Below are 20,256 nucleotides of genomic sequence, written 5' to 3'. Positions count from 1 at the left end.
TGTGAAAACAGCAATGCAGCTATCAGGGAGCCTTATAAGGCAGCCTAATAACCAACAGAGCTGATGCACCGAAATATAGCCTCCCCTTGCACTGCACACACAGTGACTGGTGTGTTGTACAGGCAAAATCGCTAGCAGCAGAAGCAGTTTTTTGTATCTTCTTCCCTGCCTAACGCTCTCCCTACAGCAGGGTTCCCCAACTCCAGTCCTCAAGGCCCACCAACAGATCATGTTTTCAGGATTTCCTTAGTATTGCTCAGGTGATAATTGCATCACCTGTGCAATACAAAGGAAATCCTGAAAACATGATCTGTTGGTGGGCCTTGAGGACTGGAGTTGGGAAACTCTGCCCTACAGAATCAGCAGCAACAGCAGCTCTCCCTATTCTGAGATCAGCATAAGTAACATGGCGGTCGGCGTGCACGCCCTTTTATACCCCCTGTGACGCCACACAAAGCAAGCCAATCACTTGCATGCTCTTCACAAACATGATGGTAACCGCTGCCTATGTCATCACGTTGCCCACAGTGTCCGTTCTTCCTGATTGGCTGAAAAAGGGCGCTAAAGCATCTTTTGAAACGTGATGGTCGCCAACCTCATGCTAAGTTCAGGTTTTGTTTCATGAAACCTGATTTTGGCGAAAGTCGGTGACTTTTGAATTTTTTCAACCCGTTTTGCTCAACTCTAGTTTTATTTGGTGGATTGGAAGGGTCAGGGTCCAGAGGCTCGGACCCAGCGGAGACCATCCACGCTCTGCTCCTCATTGCGGCATTTGAGCGTAGTGAGGCTCAGAGGAGAGGGGGCAGGTAATGTTAGGCGTCGGGTTCCTGCCACTGCACAGCAGGAATCCAGAGCCTTGCACCAGCGGTCTCCCATTCTTCTTTGGCCACAGTGGAGCCTGCGCAGCAGATTAGTCAGTCCCAGCGCTCTGCCCAGACCAACTCCGTGGGTTTGCTTGCTGCTGCCACCTCTGGCACAGCTATGACAATGCATGCTGCTCAGCAGCGAGATTCTTCAGGGACTAAGTCCTCATATCGGGCCACTGAGCATGCCCGTGGAGTGATCTCCCATTGGAGATCGAGGGTCACGTGCTCAGGTCCTGCTCGTGTTTGGATTGGCCCATCCGAGAAGCCAGGAAGGTCCCGGACACCCGCGGCTATAAAAGGTTTGCATGGCCGCTCGGCCATGCGCTACGATAGACTGTATTTTCTGACTATAAGGAGTGAGTGATGAATGCACGTATGAATGTCTCTGGTGACTGACTCATTAAGAAACCCCTACCCTTGGTGCGCATGTGTTGTGCAGCCTAGCCTGCTAGCGCCCAGGATTAGGTAGCTCAGGGTTTGAGTCAGACATTGGTCCTCACCAGTGAACCAGCACGCCTGAGTGCACGCGCTCCACATTCCACTGCCAGCGTCTTTAGCGGCGCTCGTGGCTGCGACGCCGTGCGCTCATTGGGCCTAGAGGGACTCTAACTCCGTGTCCTTGGGGTAGCGTTCTGTGGCTGTACACTGTGCGCTTTTAGCCGAGCTCTGTGAGCACGAACACGCTCCGGCGTTTATGTTCAGCGGTAGCGCGGCTCTGTGAAGCAACAGAGTCCGCCCCCGTACACACCGGGTGACGATAACCCGCGTGTTTTTATAGTATACCGCCATATAGCATCCGCCATTACTGAGCAGCAGGTTACCACTCCTGCACGGTGGACCCCTGGGCTGCGAATGCACCTTATTATTTGGTGCGTTCCGCCGGCCCTAATAGATAGAAATATACACAAAAATATAGAAGATAGATAATTATACTGTGGAGACTTCCCCATAGCATCCAATAAGAATTCAGCTTTCATTTCTTGTGACAGTTTTTCATGGAAGAAGTCATCTTATTGGTTGCTAGGGGAAAATTCAGAGGCCGCGGCCAGTGCAGCTCACCATACACTCCGTGCGCGGCCCCGGCGTTGCCGGCCTTGATGACGTGCGCGGCCCCGGCGTTGCCGGCCCTGATGACGTGCGCGGCACCAGCTTTCCCTCCTGCTCCCGTCATGATCTGCCTGGCGCTGACCATCTTCGCGCACATTTTCCCCTCCGGTGAGAAGCGTCTGTGGCGTGCAGTGTATGGACGTGACGTGGAGGAGGCCCACGCTTTGGTCCTGCCGGGCTGTGTCGCGGTACTACTGCTCTCAGCCTGCTGGGAGTTGTAGTTCTCCCTGCATTGCACGCTGAGGGCTGGCGCACAGAGGATTGCCCATTAGTGGTCTCGGTGGCTTTCCTGCCATGTGAGGCCTGGCCCTCGGTGGGCACAGTTGGGGTCTTGTGCAGATCTGGTGGAGCCCCTCAGGACCCTGCTGTGAGCCGCTTGTCGCAGTTTCCATGTTGCCCCCCACTGACTTTGTGTCTTCTCTTACAGCGTGGACGGGGGTGAATGAACGCACCTTCCTAGCGGTGAAGCCTGACGGGTGTCAGCGGCGCCTGGTGGGCGAGATCGTCCGGCGTTTCGAGAGAAAGGGCTTCCGACTGATCGCAATGAAATTGATGCAGGTGGGCGACGTGCGAGCTGTGACCCTGTGTGGGGGTCCGCCTGCGCCATCTGCAGGATAATCGCTCTAATGTTGTGGTGCAGCTTTTCTTTCCCATGTTGGTAGGATGGTGATCCTCTGTGGTGGGCTTCCCATAAGCAGCCACTCGCACCCCGCATGAGGAGGGGTCTGATCAGCATAACCGCATCGATTTTCATGGGTGAGAGGTAATCGGCCGTGTGACCCCGGCATTAGACATGCAGACTTTGCCGTGGACCATTGCTCTCTTTGTAAATCCAACCTGTCGTGATTGCCGCATTTGCTACTAGATTCCTAGTAGTGTTATCAGAGAAAGTCGAGGAGATTGATCCATTGGGGGTCTCAGCGATTAGGCCCCTCTCCCCCCGATAAACATTCCTTTAATGGTTTTATGAATCCCACGATAAAGAAACATGGCCGCCGGAGACTACCCAAGTCTTGTGTTTCTCAGTTTGGCTGTCTTTTCTCGCCACAGGCATCAGAGACCCTCTTAAAGGAGCACTACATTGCTCTGCGGGACCGCCCGTTCTATAATCGCCTGGTGAAGTATATGGGTTCCGGACCTGTGGTAGCCATGGTGAGTGCCGCCATTGGTGAGATTACCCCTTCTGATGATTATACTTGGTTCTTCTTTACTGTAGCCTAACGTTCTGATTTTATGAAGGTCTGGCAGGGCCTGGACGTGGTGAAGACAGCCCGCCTAATGCTCGGCGAGACCAACCCCGTGGACTCCTTACCGGGCACTATTCGTGGAGATTTTGGTGTGGATGTCAGCAGGTAAAATGCAAATGAATGGACTGTATGGTTCACATTTACATGACACTAGTCCACTGACACAGCACGAAATCCTTTGCAGTCACTTCCTAACAGATATAGGTGGAGTGATCGCAGGGCGTGCAACCCAACAGTGAGGGCAGCGGAGCAGACATTCCTCCGAGGCTGCGCAGCGCACGTCCTTTGTGTTGTCAGCCCCATATCAGTACCCGTCCCTTGTTGATGGCGTTAACTTTACGGTTGATATCTCAGCATTCTGACTACATGATTAAATTTTCTTCTTTTTTTTTGTTCAGGAATGTGATCCACGGAAGTGACTCTAGAGAGAGCGCCCAGCGTGAGATTTCTCTCTGGTTCAGACCAGATGAGATTGTCTGTTGGCAGGACCATGCTGAGACATGGATCTACGAGTAAAAGGTGTGGGAAAGATTTGGAGCTGTTACCCTTATCACAGGGCTTCTTTTTCTTTTTTTTCTTTGTTCCAACTATCAAACAAAAGACGGTGAGCGAAACATGGATGTGAATGGTTTTCTGTAGAGTTGATTTAAAAAAAATAAATTTGCAGCACCCTGGTCAGATGACCGCATTGGTAGTCTGTGGCTACCAAACCACTGCAAGCTTCCTACTATCTGCTAGATCCCCGATGCCTCTTTTGATTAGCAGTTTGCCATGATATCCTTTATATTTCTGTGTGACGCTCGCATGATGTGCCAGCAATCTACAGATTGGGGATGTTGCAGGTAGGAGGAGGTTTACAGGACCGTTCAGGTCCTGAACTTTTATTTGGAGGTCATATTGAGCCCAAGGCATGAAGTCCATATTCCGTCCAAACTGCACTTATATCATTTCTGGTGTGTGTAGCATTGCGTCCTGGTCAAATGTAAACTGATCCTTCAGTCTCCTAGAGAAAATATGTACAGGGTGTGTGTGCAGCATCAATCAGATGGGCGTATTGTGCTCTGGGCTAACACCGTATTTTGCATGTACCACTGGGATTCTGTGAGGTTGTGCAGAATTTGCAGCACTATCATGGTGTATGTTCGTTATAACCTTGTCGTGTCTCGAGGGTTAGATTCACAATATAAACTGGGAACAATATTGCTTTCTGAATGAGGAAGGTGTACAGACTAGTGATGAGCAAACGTGCTCTGATAACGTTTTATTCAAGCATGCTCGGGTGTTATCTGTGTATCTTGGGCGTGCTCGTACATTATGTTCAAGTGACTGCATCTGCATGATTTGTGGCTGTTAGGGTGTGTGCACACGTTGCGGATTCTGCTGCGGATCCGCAGCAGTTTCTGCTGCAGTGTACAGTACCACTTAAGTCAATGCAAAATGAAAAACGCAGTGCCCACGGTGCGGATTTTTCCGCGTGGATTTGCTGCAGTTTTAAATCCGCAGCATGTCACTTCTTTGTGCGGATTCCGCAGCGGTTTGGCACCTGCTCCATGACAGGTGTCAAACTGCAGGAGAAGACCGCAATAAATCCGCAGATAAACCGCAGGTCTTTTGACCTGCGGATTTAGACAAATCTGCGCGGAGAAATCCGCAGCAGAATCCGCAACGTGTGCACACACCATTAGGGTGAACATGCGGGGATTCTCTAACAAACAGGCAATCCCTGCATGTGTTCAGGCTGTCTTAACAGCTGAAAATCATGCAGCCGCAGGGACTCAAACATAATATACGAGCACGCCCGAGATACACAGATATCACCCAGGGATGCCTGGATAAGACGCTATCCGAGCACATTTGCTCGTCACTAGTACACCCTTTACATATGATAATCTATTACTTGAGTGAACACTTCTGTTCATCACATAGTAAAGATTTCTACACAGTCTAAAGGAAGAAGTTGTTGAGGTTTGGCTCTCAAGTCTGCACTCACTCTGTGACTGCACACTTGTGAATCCTCACAGTGTGGCATGCAGTGTGTTCGCTGTCAGGATTCTTAGGTCCTGAAAGCAGATGGGCACCTGAACGAAAAGTATCCGATTTGCATACTTGCAGTCACATGCAGACTAGACAGATCTGGCCTTGCTCAGTACAAGTGAATTAATCAGGGCCTGGCACGTCTAGTCAGAATGTGGCCAGAAGTATGCAAACGACCTACTTGTGGTTATGTTACCGCCAACTCCTGACATTGGAGAATCCTGACAGTGTCCACTGTGCGAATTACAAGTCTGAGGTCACATAGAGTAACTGCAGACTTGAGCCCCAATCCTGGACAGCACCTTTAATGTACATTTAGGCTGGAGCTGTAACACAACTTTAGACGCATGTTGCGCCTCCAGAGATCGCAGTATTGTGATGCAGATTTTGATTTGTGTCAACTTGCAGGTCACAATAATATTTGATTTCGTTATTTTCTATTGTAGTATCCCCGATACTGCGATTTTATGCGTTCAAGTCCAAAGTTGGCATGCAGCCCCAGCCTGATGAGAAATACACATCTTGATCATCCATGTACCACTGCCCATTTCTGCTGGAGATTAAAGGCTTCTTTTAACTCTAAATACCCAGAGATATTGCTTGGGGATCTAACCCTACGCAGCACTTCTAACACTGAGCATTAATGATGTTTACGTCAGGGTCTTGTCCCCTACTTGATTGTTGCCATTTTTGTCGTCCTGACCAGACTGACTGCAGCCCTACCTATGAGCTCTACTCTACACCTGGTCATTGTATTGCAGTAATTCTGTCCAAAAAATGCAAAGTTCTGCCTGAGAATGGCCCCTATCCGCAACTCACTTTAGCATCGGGAGGTAAAGGGGGCTAATGACGTGGGGCTCAGTGGCCACTTGCCGGGTAGCTGCAGGTCTCGTGCACATTTCCTATTCTAATTAACAGAAACCTGCTGGCCGTGCATGACACCTGCAGATCCCACATTGGTGCTTGATTTATCCAGACCCGATCATGTTTTTCTCATTCACACCCATCTTTACTTATCTTCCATGGTCAGCATGTGGAAGTCAACAAATTATGTTTAACGTGAAGGAGACCTTAAGTAAGGGAGATATAAGATGGTCATAAAATGTTAAACCAGTAAATGTCAATTACCAAAACTTGAGGCCTATTCACCGAACCTGACATTCAGCTGGAAAGGACAATTGTGGTCCAGAAAATGAATGCACTGTTTAAAGAATGACACGCACTATCTAAAAGTCGTCTTGAATGTTCACTTTTGTGCCATGTTAGCAGTCCATGCTGTCGGGGTGATCTTTTCCATGACCTTAAATTGTGGGAAGGGTAAGGAGTTCACACTCCGGGGTCAGGTTCTTTTAGGGTACATTTCAACAGAACTTATTAAATTCGGACCTCACAAAGTTGATATCCATAGCGGATGTGAAGAACGTGTGGGGGGAGTCGCACATTTCACCTTTCGTGTCCCACGGTCACCAGCAGCCATAAATTGATGTGCTGCTTATCTAAAGGCTTTGTTCATTTACGCTACAGATACTTTTTGCAGTAAGACTTCTTAAAATCTCAGACTTCGCTGCATTTTTTCTTTGTGGGAACGTACGAACAGATAAACGTCTGAAGTTTACATTTTTGTTCATCATGTCCAGTTGAAAAAATGTTGAGCACAGTGGGTCAATACTAAGTGGATAATCTGTTTACAGGATGAGGGTAAAACAATGTTTTGTACTGCTTCTTGTTCTCTTTTTGTAATAAAAAAAAAGACATTTTGTGTTTTCTTCAATTTACTAGTAACTTGTCTGAAAATCCATAAATCCACTTCTTACCGCAGGTTTGTTAGCTTTACTGTTGGATTATATAGTTTTTGGAACAATACTGACCCTATGAAGCTGGACTGGCCACACACATGCCATAGCTGACGGCGGTCTCTTCCCACTCCCCTGTATTGATTTTCATCTGCCCCACTCTACTCTCATCCTGACATGGCCTCTTGGGGAGAGTCAGGAGGTTCCCTTAGACATTAGATCTTCAGATGCTTCCACCTTCAGTCTGATTTGGAGGCCTTTAGACCTGTGATTAATATTACAGGACAATGTAACAACCCAACAGCCATTTCCTATAGCGGAAATATCTTTGCAGTAATCTAAACAAAAATCCAACAAAAGTGCAAGAGATCAATGTATGTGCCACATCTTCCCCATTTTAATGGTAATAAAGTTTCAGCAGGTGTCTGACCTGTCAGGGAACAAAAAAAACCTTTGTGCAATGTGCTGTTGCTCAACTTGGATTATTTCCATCTCCAGGAGCTTATCCCAATATGTAGTAGATGTAATAATATTTGCAAATACCTCCAATTAAAAATGTAGTATAGTTCTTCTAATTCGCTATATCACTTTCCCCATGTGCAAGGCATTGCAGTAGCTTAGGTATCCATGGTTACGGTTGATATCTAAGTTACTGCAATGCCCTTGCACATGAGGAAAGAGACATAGCTAATCTGAAAAACTATACTACATTTCTAATTGGAGATATTTGATAATATATTTACACCTACTATAGGGATAGGATCTTGGAGATGGGAATAACCCTTTTAGCTTTAAAAAAAAAAAAAAAGCTTTAATGCAAACTAAACATATGTGACTTCCAACTGAAAAGTCAACAGGTTTGGGATTTTTTTGGCAACAGCTGCAACTTGACCCCCCATTGATAATCATTAGATGTAATATCACAGTGTGTCATGGCGGTCTTTAGCTGCCCCGTCCAAAGGGTGTTCTGTAATATTGTCAAAAAGAGTTTGTATATTGGTTCTTACCTGTGCCCGGTGTCCCTTTTGCAGCTCAGCCCTATAGACATTAGGGCTAGTTCATACAATCAATATTACAGTGATATTTTCTCCTACGTATTTTGGCCCCAAGTTTCAGAACGAGTGAAGCCTCATATATGCCGACCATACTGATAGCTTCAGTTACCAGACTTAGGCTGTGTGCACACGCTGCGGATTTTGTAAAATCCGCAGGTGAAACCGCAGGTCAAAAGACCTGCGGATTGCTCTGCGGTTTTTCATCTCCTCAATGGAGGAGATGGCAATCCGCAGCAGAATCCGCAGAAAGAATTGACATGTCAATTCTTTCTGCGGATTGAAAACCACAGATAATCCGTGCGGAAAATTCCGCACGGTCTGCACTGCGGTTTTTGATTTCCCAAAGGAAATCATGGTACTGTACACCGCAGCAGAAACTGCTGCGGGTCCGCAGCGGCCAAATCCGCTGCGGAACCGCAGCGTGTGCACACAGCCTTAGTCGGCCGTGACTTGAGGCTGTAATCTTCATTAGCCCTTGGATGTTTGCTGTCAGATCCTTCAAATTCTGTTGGGATGTCCTGTCTATAAGCTCTCCACACGTCTGTGTCCTGACCCACAGGGGCCGTCACCACCACACAACACCGGCGTCTAGCATTCATTTTGTAATACATTTATTACATACATAACAATTACATGGTGATCATGTCACAAGGAGGAGAGGAAGCAGAGCGGTATTCATACAGCTGTCTTTACATAATGCCACCGATTAGACCAGAGGACGGACGGGGCACACTGCGGAGTTTACAAGCATTTTTCTTTTTTTTTGGAACAGACACGTTAGAGCCCCCCTTGTGACACGTTCTTTACACGTCGTCGCTGTAGGTAGAACGAGCTGTTAGAGCCGAGCACTTTATACCTTGCTGGCTGCTTAGTAATGTGCTTTTTTTTTTTGTTCTGGTTTAATCCCTGAACTCCCAGAAAATCCTGCAACGCTGAGTATTGGAGGCAGTGCGGGAGCAACAGGCACACATGCAGGGAAGTCGTCTGGGGAAATAGCGATTGTTAGATTAGTTTGGTCAGGCGCGGGATTACCACTGGTCATTGAATTAGGAGATATGTATGGAGTAACTTAGAATACAGGTTGTTTTTTTTCGGCCTTCAGGCTGAGCGAGTCCATTTGCCCCATTGTGAATGCTGTTGAGGCTAGCAGGTCAATATGGTAAGTTATACATACATCAGCCCAAGTGGACCAGGCACCATAGTGATATAAGGCCTACCTCCTGGTGCTGTCTTTATACCCCTTGCCCCAATATTGGCAGTCCTAGGAGAGTTATCGGTGCTATACTTCCTCCTTAAAGCTGTATATAAGTGGTGTCTATTAGCCAAATTGATCCTAAAAGAGGATGGCAGTTTTACCCCTACTTGAGCCTGCTCTTTAAATTTAGAGGGGTTATCTGGCGTAGGAGAGAAGGATTGGCCATGCTGAATTCAAGTCCTCCAGCAGAGGTTTCCGGCCGGCACTTACTCCGCTCTCTTTTGAAAACACATGAGCGCTCGACTGAGTCCAACCTTCATGTGTATGGAGGAAGAGCTTTCGACTGAACGAGCACTTATCCACCCTAAAGGGGTTATCCAGTACTGCCGGTCTTCAATGAAGAAGTGAGCGGCTCTGGACAATCCCTTTAAATCATGGATGTAATTTTATTTCTGTATGAAAATACGGTTGCTCTCTTCCTAGAACAGCGCCACCCATATCTACAGGCTGTGTGTGTTGTTGCAGCTCCGTCAAGCAAATATTTTAAGATATCTACGGGTTTTTTTGGGGGTGTCAAAACTCTAAGACTTGTTCTGAAATGTCAACGGTCACATAATCTCCACTATCTATAACCTACACCCTCTCATTTCCAGCTTTGGAACTGCAAGATGGGAGATGTAGTTCTTCCCTAATGGTGATGCGACTAAGTCTTATTGCTCGCAGGCAACCGATGAGCTCCTGCGTTACAATTTTTTTCTTTCAGTGCAATTTTATTAATTTGATTTTGATCTATCTTACCATAGATGGATGTAAAAATAATGCAATACACCAATACTGATAGATGTGTTCAGCCTTAGCATGAAGTAGGTGCTAATTAACTTCTCATAATACCCAGAACGATTTGGCATGAGAAGAAAAAGAACACAAAAACTTGATCCTCAGACGCAGCCTAGCCCTGAACTTCCTTAAATTCAGTCCCCTGCGATCCATAGTGTAACCCGCCAAACATTTCAGCGCCAGCCTGGATGATCGGACCTTGATGCCGACCTGGCAGAGGTGATATTTAATCTACCAGTCCATCATACTTAGGCTTTTGAAGAAGAAACATGAGAATTAGTTTTGAACGTGAGTCTCCAGGAGTTTGTGGATATGCTGCCATGTTCTGGAGTTTTCTAGGTATTGGGCACATCAGAAGGTTGAATTAAAAGTAGATGAGAGAAGACCAGCAAAACACGGGCTGAGAAATTGCGCAGAATTGTGTCACTGTTCCAGTTTGGTACTTCCAGCGGGTTGCAGGGAAGCAGGAGGCGTCTTGGCATTATGGGGAGAAGGCTAAGGTTGCATTCATTCAGGGACGTAGGAGACTTGCCATACAATAATATGGCTTCGCTCTGCCTTAGAGAGTACTGGTTTGGTCTGAATCCCATCATCTCCGGCGTGTTCTTCTGTCTCATCATCTTCTCCATCCCCTGGAAAAAAAAAGGCATACATTATTCCTTTGATCCATCAGAGCTTTGTCTAATACATTTCTGATCCTTGTCCTCCCTACGGTGTCCCCTCATCTCCTAGTAATACCAAAATGGAGGAAGATGGCTGACCAGTATATATTGTATAAGCAATTCAATTTGGTCCAACATCCACTGCAAAACTCCATGGTAGCCTATCTTATCCTTGGTGCCTCTGGTGCTTATTGGGCCCTGTGATGTCCTCGCGTCCCAAAGTGACCTGAAGCTTGGGGAAAAAGCCTCATACAATGTTGGCCAACATGAATAACTGCCGTAGAGGACGCCGGACCAGAACAATGAAAACCAAATTACTCCTCTCCACTGGCCAATTATTTAAGTCTGTGGCCACCTTTATCCCATGTTTGGCCAAAGACTTGATCCTCATTTGATGATTTCTGTATAACAGGAGTGGTCTCCAAGTTCTACTTGTAAAACCACTATTCACAGTATGCTGAGGGTGGTAGTGGCACAATAGCTACAAAAGCCACGGTTTTGAGACCATTTATTTTGCACATCCTTGCTTTGCTTCTTTACAATATACTAGCTGAAGAGCAGGGCGCTGCCCGGGCATAGTAACTAACTACGGTTAGTTATAACAAATTTTAATGATTATTTCTATATATATATAAGGCTGAGTGTAGAGCACCGCCCATTCCACATAGCCACATTCACTATAATATCCCACATCATCGCGTCAGCCAGAGCCACCGGACTACTACCCATAATATCCCACATCGTCCCGTCAGACAGAGCCACTGGACTACTACCAATAATATCCCACATCATCCCGTCAGCCAGAGCTACCGCACTACTACCCATAATATCCCACATCATCCCGTCAGCCAGAGCTACCGGACTACTACCACTAATATCCCACATCATCCCGTCAGCCAGAGCTACCGGACTACTACCCAAAATAAACCACATCATCCCGTCAGTCAGAACCTCCGGACCACTACCACTAATATCCCACATCATCCCGTCAGCCAGAACCTCCGGACTACTACCACTAATATCCCACATCATCCAGTCAGCCAGAGCTACCGGACTACTACCACAAATATCCCACATCATCCGGTCAGCCAGAGCTACCGGACTATTACCACAAATATCCCACATCATCCCGTCAGCCAGAGCTACCGGACTACTACCCCTAATATCCCATATCATCCCGTCAGTCAGAGCCACCGGACTACTACCCCTAATATCCGACATCATCCCGCCAGCCAGAGCCACCGGACAACTACCACTAATATCCCACATCATCCCGTCAGCCAGAGCCACTGGACAACTACCACTAATATCCCACATCATCCCGTCAGCCAGAGGTACCGGACTACTACCACTAATATCCCACATCATCCGGTCAGCCAGAGCTACCGGACTACTACCCAGAATATCCCACATCATCCCGTCAGCCAGAGCCACTGGACAACTACCACTAATATCCCACATCATTCCGTCAGCCAGAGCTACCGGACTACTACCACTAATATCCCACATCATGCCGTCAGCCAGAGCCACTGGACTACTACCCCTAATATCCCACATCATCCCGTCAGTCAGAGCCACCTGACTACTACCCCTAATATCCCACATCATCCCGCCAGCCAGAGCCACTGGACAACTACCACTAATATCCCACATCATCCCGTCAGCCAGAGCCACTGGACAACTACCACTAATATCCCACATCATCCCGTCAGACAGAGCTACCGGACTACTACCAATAATATCCCACATCATCCCGTCAGCCAGAGCTACCGGACTACTACCCATAATATACCACATCATCCCATCAGCCAGAGTCACCGGACAACTACCACTAATATCCCACATCATCCCGTCAGCCAGAGGTACCGGACTACTACCACTAATATCCCACATCATCCCGTCAGCCAGAGCCACTGGACTACTACCACTAATATCCCACATCATCCCGTCAGCCAGAGACACTGGACAACTACCACAAATATCCCACACCATCCCGTCAGCCAAAGCTACCGGACTACTACCACTAAAATCCCACATCATCCCGTCAGCCAGAGTTACCGGACTACTACCCATAATGTCCCACATCATCCTGTCACCCAGAGCCACCGGACTACTACCACTAATATCCCACATCATCCCGTCAGCCAGAGCCACCGGACTACTACCACTAATATCCCACATCATCCCGTCAGCCAGAGCTACCGGACTACTACCCATAATATCCCACATCATCCCGTCAGCCAGAGCCACTGGACTACTACCCCTTATATCCCACATCATCCCGTCAGCCAGAGCTAGCAGACTACTACCCATATTATCCCACATCATCCCGTCAGCCAGAGCCACTGGACAACTACCACAAATATCCCACATCATCCCGTCAGCCAGAGTTACCGGACTACTACCCATAATATCCCACATCATCCCGTGAGCCAGAGCCACCGGACTACTACCCAGAATATCCCACATCATCCCATCACCCAGAGCCACCGGACTACTACCCAGAATATCCCACATCATCCCGTCAGCCAGAGCCACTGGACAACTACCACTAATATCCCACATCATCCCGTCAGCCAGAGCTACCGGACTACTACCCCAAATATCCCACATCATCCTGTCAGCAAGAGCCACCGGACTACTACCCCAAATATCCCACATCATCCTGTCAGCAAGAGCCACCGGACTACTACCACTAATATCCCACATCATCCCGTCAGCCAGAGCTACCGAACTACTACCACTAATATCACACATCATCCCGTCAGCCAGAGCTACCGGACTACTACCACTAATATCCCACATCATCCCGTCAGCCAGAGCCACCGGACTACTACCACTAATATCCCACATCATCCCGTCAGCCAGAGCCACCGGACTACTACCACTAATATCCCACATCATCCCGTCAGCCAGAGCTACAGGACTACAACCCATAATATCCCACATCATCCCGTCAGCCAGAGCCACCGGACTACTACCACTAATATCCCACATCATCCTGTCAGCCAGAGCCACCGGACAACTACCACTAATATCCCACCTCATCCTGTCAGCCAAAGCTACCGGACTACTACCCATAATATCCCACATCATCCCGTCAGCCAGAGCCACTGGACAACTACCACTAATATCCCACATCATCCCGTCACCCAGAGCCACCGGACTACTACCACTAATATCCCACATCATCCCGTCAGCCAGAGTTACCGGACTACTACCCCTAATATCCCACATCATCCCGTCAGCCAGAGCCACCGGCCTACTACCTCTAATATCCCACATTATCCCGTCAGCCAGAGCTACCGGACTACTACCCCTAATATCCCACATCGTCCCATCAGCCAGAGCCACGGGACTACTACCACTAATATCCCACATCATCCCATCAGCCAGAGTCACCGGACTACTACCACTAATATCCCACATCATCCCGTCAGCCAGAGATACCGGACTACTACCCATAATATCCCACATCATCCCGTCAGCCAGAGCTACCGGACTACTACCCATAATATCCCACATCATCCCGTCAGCCAGAGTTACCTGACTACTACCCATAAAAACCAACATTGTCCCATCAGCCAGAGCCACAGGACTACTACCACTAATATCCCACATCATCCCATCAGCCAGAGACACCGGACTACTACCACTAATATCCCACATCATCCCGTCAGCCAGAGCTACCGGACTACTAACCAGAATATCCCACATCATCCCGTCAGCCAGAGCCACTGGACAACTACCACTAATATCCCACATCATCCCGTCAGCCAAAGCTACCGGACTACAACCACTAAAATCCCACATCATCCCGTCAGCCAGAGTTACCGGACTACTACCCATAATGTCCCACATCATCCCGTCACCCAGAGCCACCGGACTACTACCCAGAATATCCCACATCATCCCGTCAGCCAGAGCCACTGGACAACTACCACTAATATCCCACATCATCCCGTCAGCCAGAGCTACCGGACTACTACCACTAAAATCCCACATCATCCAGTCAGCCAGAGTTACCGGACTACTACCCTAAATATCCCACATCATCCTGTCAGCAAGAGCCACCGGACTACTACCACTAATATCCCACATCATCCCGTCAGCCAGAGCTACCAGACTACTACCCATAATATCCCACATCATCCCGTGAGCAAGAGCCACCGGACTACTACCACTAATATCCCACATCATCCCGTCAGCCAGAGCTACCAAACTACTACCCATAATATCCCACATCATCCCGTCAGCCAGAACCACCAGACTACTACCCCTAACATCCCACATCATCCAGTCAGCCAGAGCCACTGGACAACTACCACTAATATCCCACATCATCCCGTCAGCCAGAGCTACCGGACTACTACCACTAAAATCCCACATCATCCCGTCAGCCAGAGTTACCGGACTACTACCCATAATATCCCACATCATCCCGTGAGCAAGAGCCACCGGACTACTACCACTAATATCCCACATCATCCCGTCAGCCAGAGCTACCGAACTACTACCACTAATATCCCACATCATCCCGTCAGCCAGAGCTACCGGACTACTACCACTAATATCCCACATCATCCCGTCAGCCAGAGCCACCGGACTACTACCACTAATATCCCACATCATCCTGTCAGCCAGAGCCACCGGACAACTACCACTAATATCCCACCTCATCCTGTCAGCCAAAGCTACCGGACTACTACCCATAATATCCCACATCATCCCGTCAGCCAGAGCCACTGGACAACTACCACTAATATCCCACATCATCCCGTCACCCAGAGCCACCGGACTACTACCACTAATATCCCACATCATCCCGTCAGCCAGAGTTACCGGACTACTACCCCTAATATCCCACATCATCCCGTCAGCCAGAGCCACCGGCCTACTACCTCTAATATCCCACATTATCCCGTCAGCCAGAGCTACCGGACTACTACCCCTAATATCCCACATCCTCCTGTCAGCCAGAGCCACAGGAAACTACCACTAATATCCCACATCATACCGTCAGCCAGAGCCAACGGACTACTACCCCTAATATCCCACATTGTCCCATCAGCCAGAGCCACGGGACTACTACCACTAATATCCCACATCATCCCGTCAGCCAGAGTCACCGGACTACTACCACTAATATCCCACATCATCCCGTCAGCCAGAGATACCGGACTACTACCCATAATATCCCACATCATCCCGTCAGCCAGAGTTACCGGACTACTACACATAAAAACCCACATCGTCCCATCAGCCAGAGCCACTGGACTACTACCACTAATATCCCATATCATCCCATCAGCCAGAGCCACCGGACTACTACCACTAATATCCCACACCATCCCGTCAACCAGAGCCACTGGACAACTACCACTAATATCTCATATCATCCCGTCAGCCAGAGCTACTGGACTACTACCACTAATATCCCACATCATCCCGTCAGCTAGAGCTACCAGACTACTACCACTAAAATCCCACATCAACCAGTCAGCCAGAGTTACCGGACTACTACCCATAATATCCCACATCGTCCCATCAGCCAGAGCCACTGGACAACTACCACTAATATCTCATATCATCCCGTCAGCCAGAGCTACTGGACTACTACCACTAATATCCCACATCATCCCGTCAGCTAGAGCTACCAGACTACTACCACTAATATCCCACATCATCCCGTCAGTCAGAGCCACCGGACTACTACCCCTAATATCCCACATCATCCTCCCAGCCAGAGCCACTGGACAACTACCACTAATATCCCACATCATCCCGTCAGCCAGAGCCACTGGACAACTACCACTAATATCCCACATCATCCCGTCAGCCAGAGCTACCGGACTACTACCACTAATATCCCACATCATCCCGTCAGCCAGAGATACCGGACTACTACCCATAATATCCCACATCATCCCGTCAGCCAGAGCTACCGGACTACTACCCATAATATCCCACATCATCCCATCAGCCAGAGTCACCGGACAACTACCACTAATATCCCACATCATCCCGTCAGCCAGAGCTACCGGACTACTACCCAGAATATCCCACATCATCCCGTCAGCCAGAGCCACTGGACAACTACCACTAATATCCCACATCATACCGTCAGCCAGAGCTACCGGACTACTACCACTAAAATCCCACATCATCCCGTCAGCCAGAGTTACCGGACTACTACCCCAAATATCCCACATCATCCTGTCAGCAAGAGCCACCGGACTACTACCACTAATATCCCACATCATCCCGTCAGCCAGAGCTACCGGACTACTACCACTAATATCCCACATCATCCCGTCAGCCAGAGGTACCGGACTACTACCACAAATATCCCACACTATCCCGTCAGCCAGAGCCACTGGACAACTACCACTAATATCCCACACCATCCCGTCAGCCAGAGCCACCGGACTACTACCACTAATATCCCACATCATCCCGTCAGCCAGAGCTACCGGACTACTACCCATAATATCCCACATCATCCCCTCAGCCAGAGCCACTGGACAACTACCACTAATATCCCACATCATCCCGTCAGCCAGAGGTACCGGACAACTACCACTAATATCCCACATCATCCCGTCAGCCAGAGCTACCGGACAACTACCACTAATATCCCACATCATCCCGTCAGCCAGAGTTACCGGACTACTACCCCAAATATCCCACATCATCCTGTCAGCAAGAGCCACCGGACTACTACCACTAATATCCCACATCATCCCGTCAGCCAGAGCTACCGGACTACTACCCATAATATCCCACATCATCCCGTCAGCCAGAGCCACTGGACTACTACCACTAATATCCCACATCATCCCGTCAGCCAGAGCCACTGGACAACTACCACAAATATCCCACACCATCCCGTCAGCCAAAGCTACCGGACTACTACCACTAAAATCCCACATCATCCCGTCAGCCAGAGCTACCATACTACTACCCATAATATCCCACATCATCCCGTCAGCCAGAGCCACTGGACTACTACCACTAATATCCCAAATCATCCCGTCAGCCAGAGCCACTGGACAACTACCACAAATATCCCACACCATCCCGTCAGCCAGAGCTACCGGACTACTACCCATAATATCCCACATCATCCCCTCAGCCAGAGCCACTGGACAACTACCACAAATATCCCACAACATCCCATCAGCCAGAGCCACCGGACTACTACCACTAATATCCCACATCATCCCGCCAGCCAGAGCTACCGGACTACTACCCCTAATATCCCACACCATCCCGTCAGCCAGAGCCACTGGACAACTACCACAAATATCCCACACCATCCCGTCAGCCAGAACCACTGGACTACTACCACTAATATCCCACATCATCCCGTCAGCCAGAGCTACCGGACTACTACCCATAATATGCCACACCATCCCGTCAGCCAGAGCCACTGGACTACTACCACAAATATCCCACACTATCCCGTCAGCCATAGCTACCGGACTACTACCACTAAAATCCCACATCATCCCGTCAGCCAGAGCTATCGAACTACTACCCATAATATCCCACATCATCCCGTCAGCTAGAGCCACCGGATTACTACCATTAATATCCCACATCATCCCGTCAGCCAGAGCTACCGGACTACTACCCATAATATCCCACATCATCCCCTCAGCAAGAGCTACCAGACTACTACCCATAATATCCCACATCGTCCCATCAGCCAGAGCCACCGGACTACTACCACTAATATCCCACATCATCCCGTCAGCCAGAGCTACCGGACTACTACCCATAATATCCCACATCGTCCCATCAGCCAGAGCCACCGGACTACTACCACTAATATCCCACATCATCCCATCAGCCAGAGCTACCGGACTACTACCCATAATATCCCACATCATCCCGTCAGCCAGAGCCACTGGACAACTACCACTAATATCCCACATCATCCCGTCAGCCAGAGCTACCGGACTACTACCCCTAATATCCCACATCATCCCGTCAGCCAGAGCCACTGGACAACTACCACAAATATCCCACACCATCCCGTCAGCCAGAACCACTGGACTACTACCACTAATATCCCACATCATCCCGTCAGCAAGAGCTACCGGACTACTACCCATAATATGCCACACCATCCCGTCAGCCAGAGCCACTGGACTACTACCACAAATATCCCACACTATCCCGTCAGCCAGAGCCACCGGACTACTACCACTAATATCCCACATCATCCCGTCAGCCAGAGCTACCGGACTACTACCCATAATATCCCACATCATCCCCTCAGCCAGAGCCACTGGACAACTACCACTAATATCCCACATCATCCAGTCAGCCAGAGCTACCGGACTGCTACCACTAATATCCCACATCATCCCGTCAGCCAGAGCCACCGGACTACTACCCCTAATATCCCACATCATCCCGCCAGCCAGAGCCACTGGACAACTACCACAATTATCCCACATCATTCCGTCAGCCAGAGCTACTGGACTACTACTATCACTAATATCCCACATCATCCCGTCAGCCAGAGCCACTGGACAACTACCACTAATATCTCACATCATCCCATCAGCCAGAGCCACCGGACTACTACCACTAATATCCCACATCATCCCGTCAGCCAGAGCCACCGGACTACTACCACTAATATCCCTCATTGTCCCGTCAGCCAGAGCCACCGGACTACTACCCATAATATCCCACATCATCCCGTCAGCCAGAGTCACTGGACAACTACCACTGATATCCCATATCATCCCATCAGTCAGAGCCACCGGACTACCCCTAATATCCCACATTATCCCGTCAGGCAGAGCCACTGGACAACTACCACTATTATCCCACATCATCCCGTCAGCCAGAGCTACCAGACTACTACCACTAATATCCCACCTCATCCCGTCAGCCAGAGCCACTGGACAACTACCACTAATATCCCACATCATCCCATCAGCCAGAGCTACCGGACTACTACCCCTAATATCCCACACCATCCCGTCAGCCAGAGCCACTGGACAACTACCACAAATATCCCACACCATCCCGTCAGCCAGAGCTACCGGACTACTACCACTAAAATCCCACATCATCCCGTCAGCCATAGCTACCGAACTACTACCCATAATATCCCACATCATCCCGTCAGCAAGAGCCACCGGACTACTACCACTAATATCCCACATCATCCCGTCAGCCAGAGCTACCGGACTAATACCCATAATATCCCACATCATCCCCTCAGCCAGAGCCACTGGACAACTACCACTAATATCCCACATCATCCCGTCAGCCAGAGCCACCGGACTACTACCCCTAATATCCCACATCATCCCGCCAGCCAGAGCCACTGGACAACTACCACAATTATCCCACATCATCCCATCAGCCAGAGCTACCGGACTACTACCACTAATATCCCACATCATCCCATCAGCCAGAGCCACTGGACAACTAC

General features: G+C 49.0%; 2 protein-coding genes across 15 annotated transcripts in view; one reads left to right on the top strand and one right to left on the bottom strand.

Moving 5' to 3' along the window:
- Positions 1–1,170: 1,170 nt before the first annotated feature.
- Positions 1,171–7,025, top strand: NME3 (NME/NM23 nucleoside diphosphate kinase 3). 3 transcript variants are annotated; one of them, XM_073553627.1, is made up of 6 exons: positions 1,171–1,222; positions 2,401–2,531; positions 3,024–3,125; positions 3,213–3,325; positions 3,619–3,739; positions 5,701–7,025. In XM_073553627.1, the coding sequence occupies exons 1-5, from the start codon at positions 1,186–1,188 to the stop codon at positions 3,734–3,736; spliced, it is 501 nt and encodes a 166-aa protein (XP_073409728.1). In that variant the 5' UTR covers positions 1,171–1,185; the 3' UTR covers positions 3,737–3,739; positions 5,701–7,025. The 3 variants fall into 3 exon arrangements, with proteins under 3 accessions (XP_073409728.1, XP_073409727.1, XP_073409729.1); XM_073553626.1 differs by having other exon boundaries at positions 3,619–7,025; XM_073553628.1 differs by lacking the exon at positions 1,171–1,222 and adding an exon at positions 1,924–2,081 and having other exon boundaries at positions 3,619–7,025.
- A 1,671-nt stretch (positions 7,026–8,696) lies between these two features.
- Positions 8,697–20,256, bottom strand: part of MAPK8IP3 (mitogen-activated protein kinase 8 interacting protein 3) — a 115,835-nt gene continuing 104,275 nt past the window's right edge. For all 12 annotated transcript variants that reach the window (XM_073553614.1, XM_073553619.1, XM_073553617.1 and 9 more), the window contains one exon: positions 8,697–10,766. In XM_073553614.1, the coding sequence (XP_073409715.1) occupies positions 10,642–10,766 (125 nt within the window). In that variant the 3' untranslated portion in view covers positions 8,697–10,641. The remainder of the gene's footprint in view (positions 10,767–20,256) is intronic.

Source organism: Dendrobates tinctorius, unplaced genomic scaffold (assembly GCF_039654945.1).
Source record: "Dendrobates tinctorius isolate UK_male_01 unplaced genomic scaffold, ASM3965494v1 ptg000202l, whole genome shotgun sequence".
Lineage (NCBI taxonomy): Eukaryota > Metazoa > Chordata > Amphibia > Anura > Dendrobatidae > Dendrobates > Dendrobates tinctorius.
The sequence above is the reverse complement of the archived record's forward strand: the minus strand, read 5'-3'. Positions and strand labels throughout refer to the sequence as shown.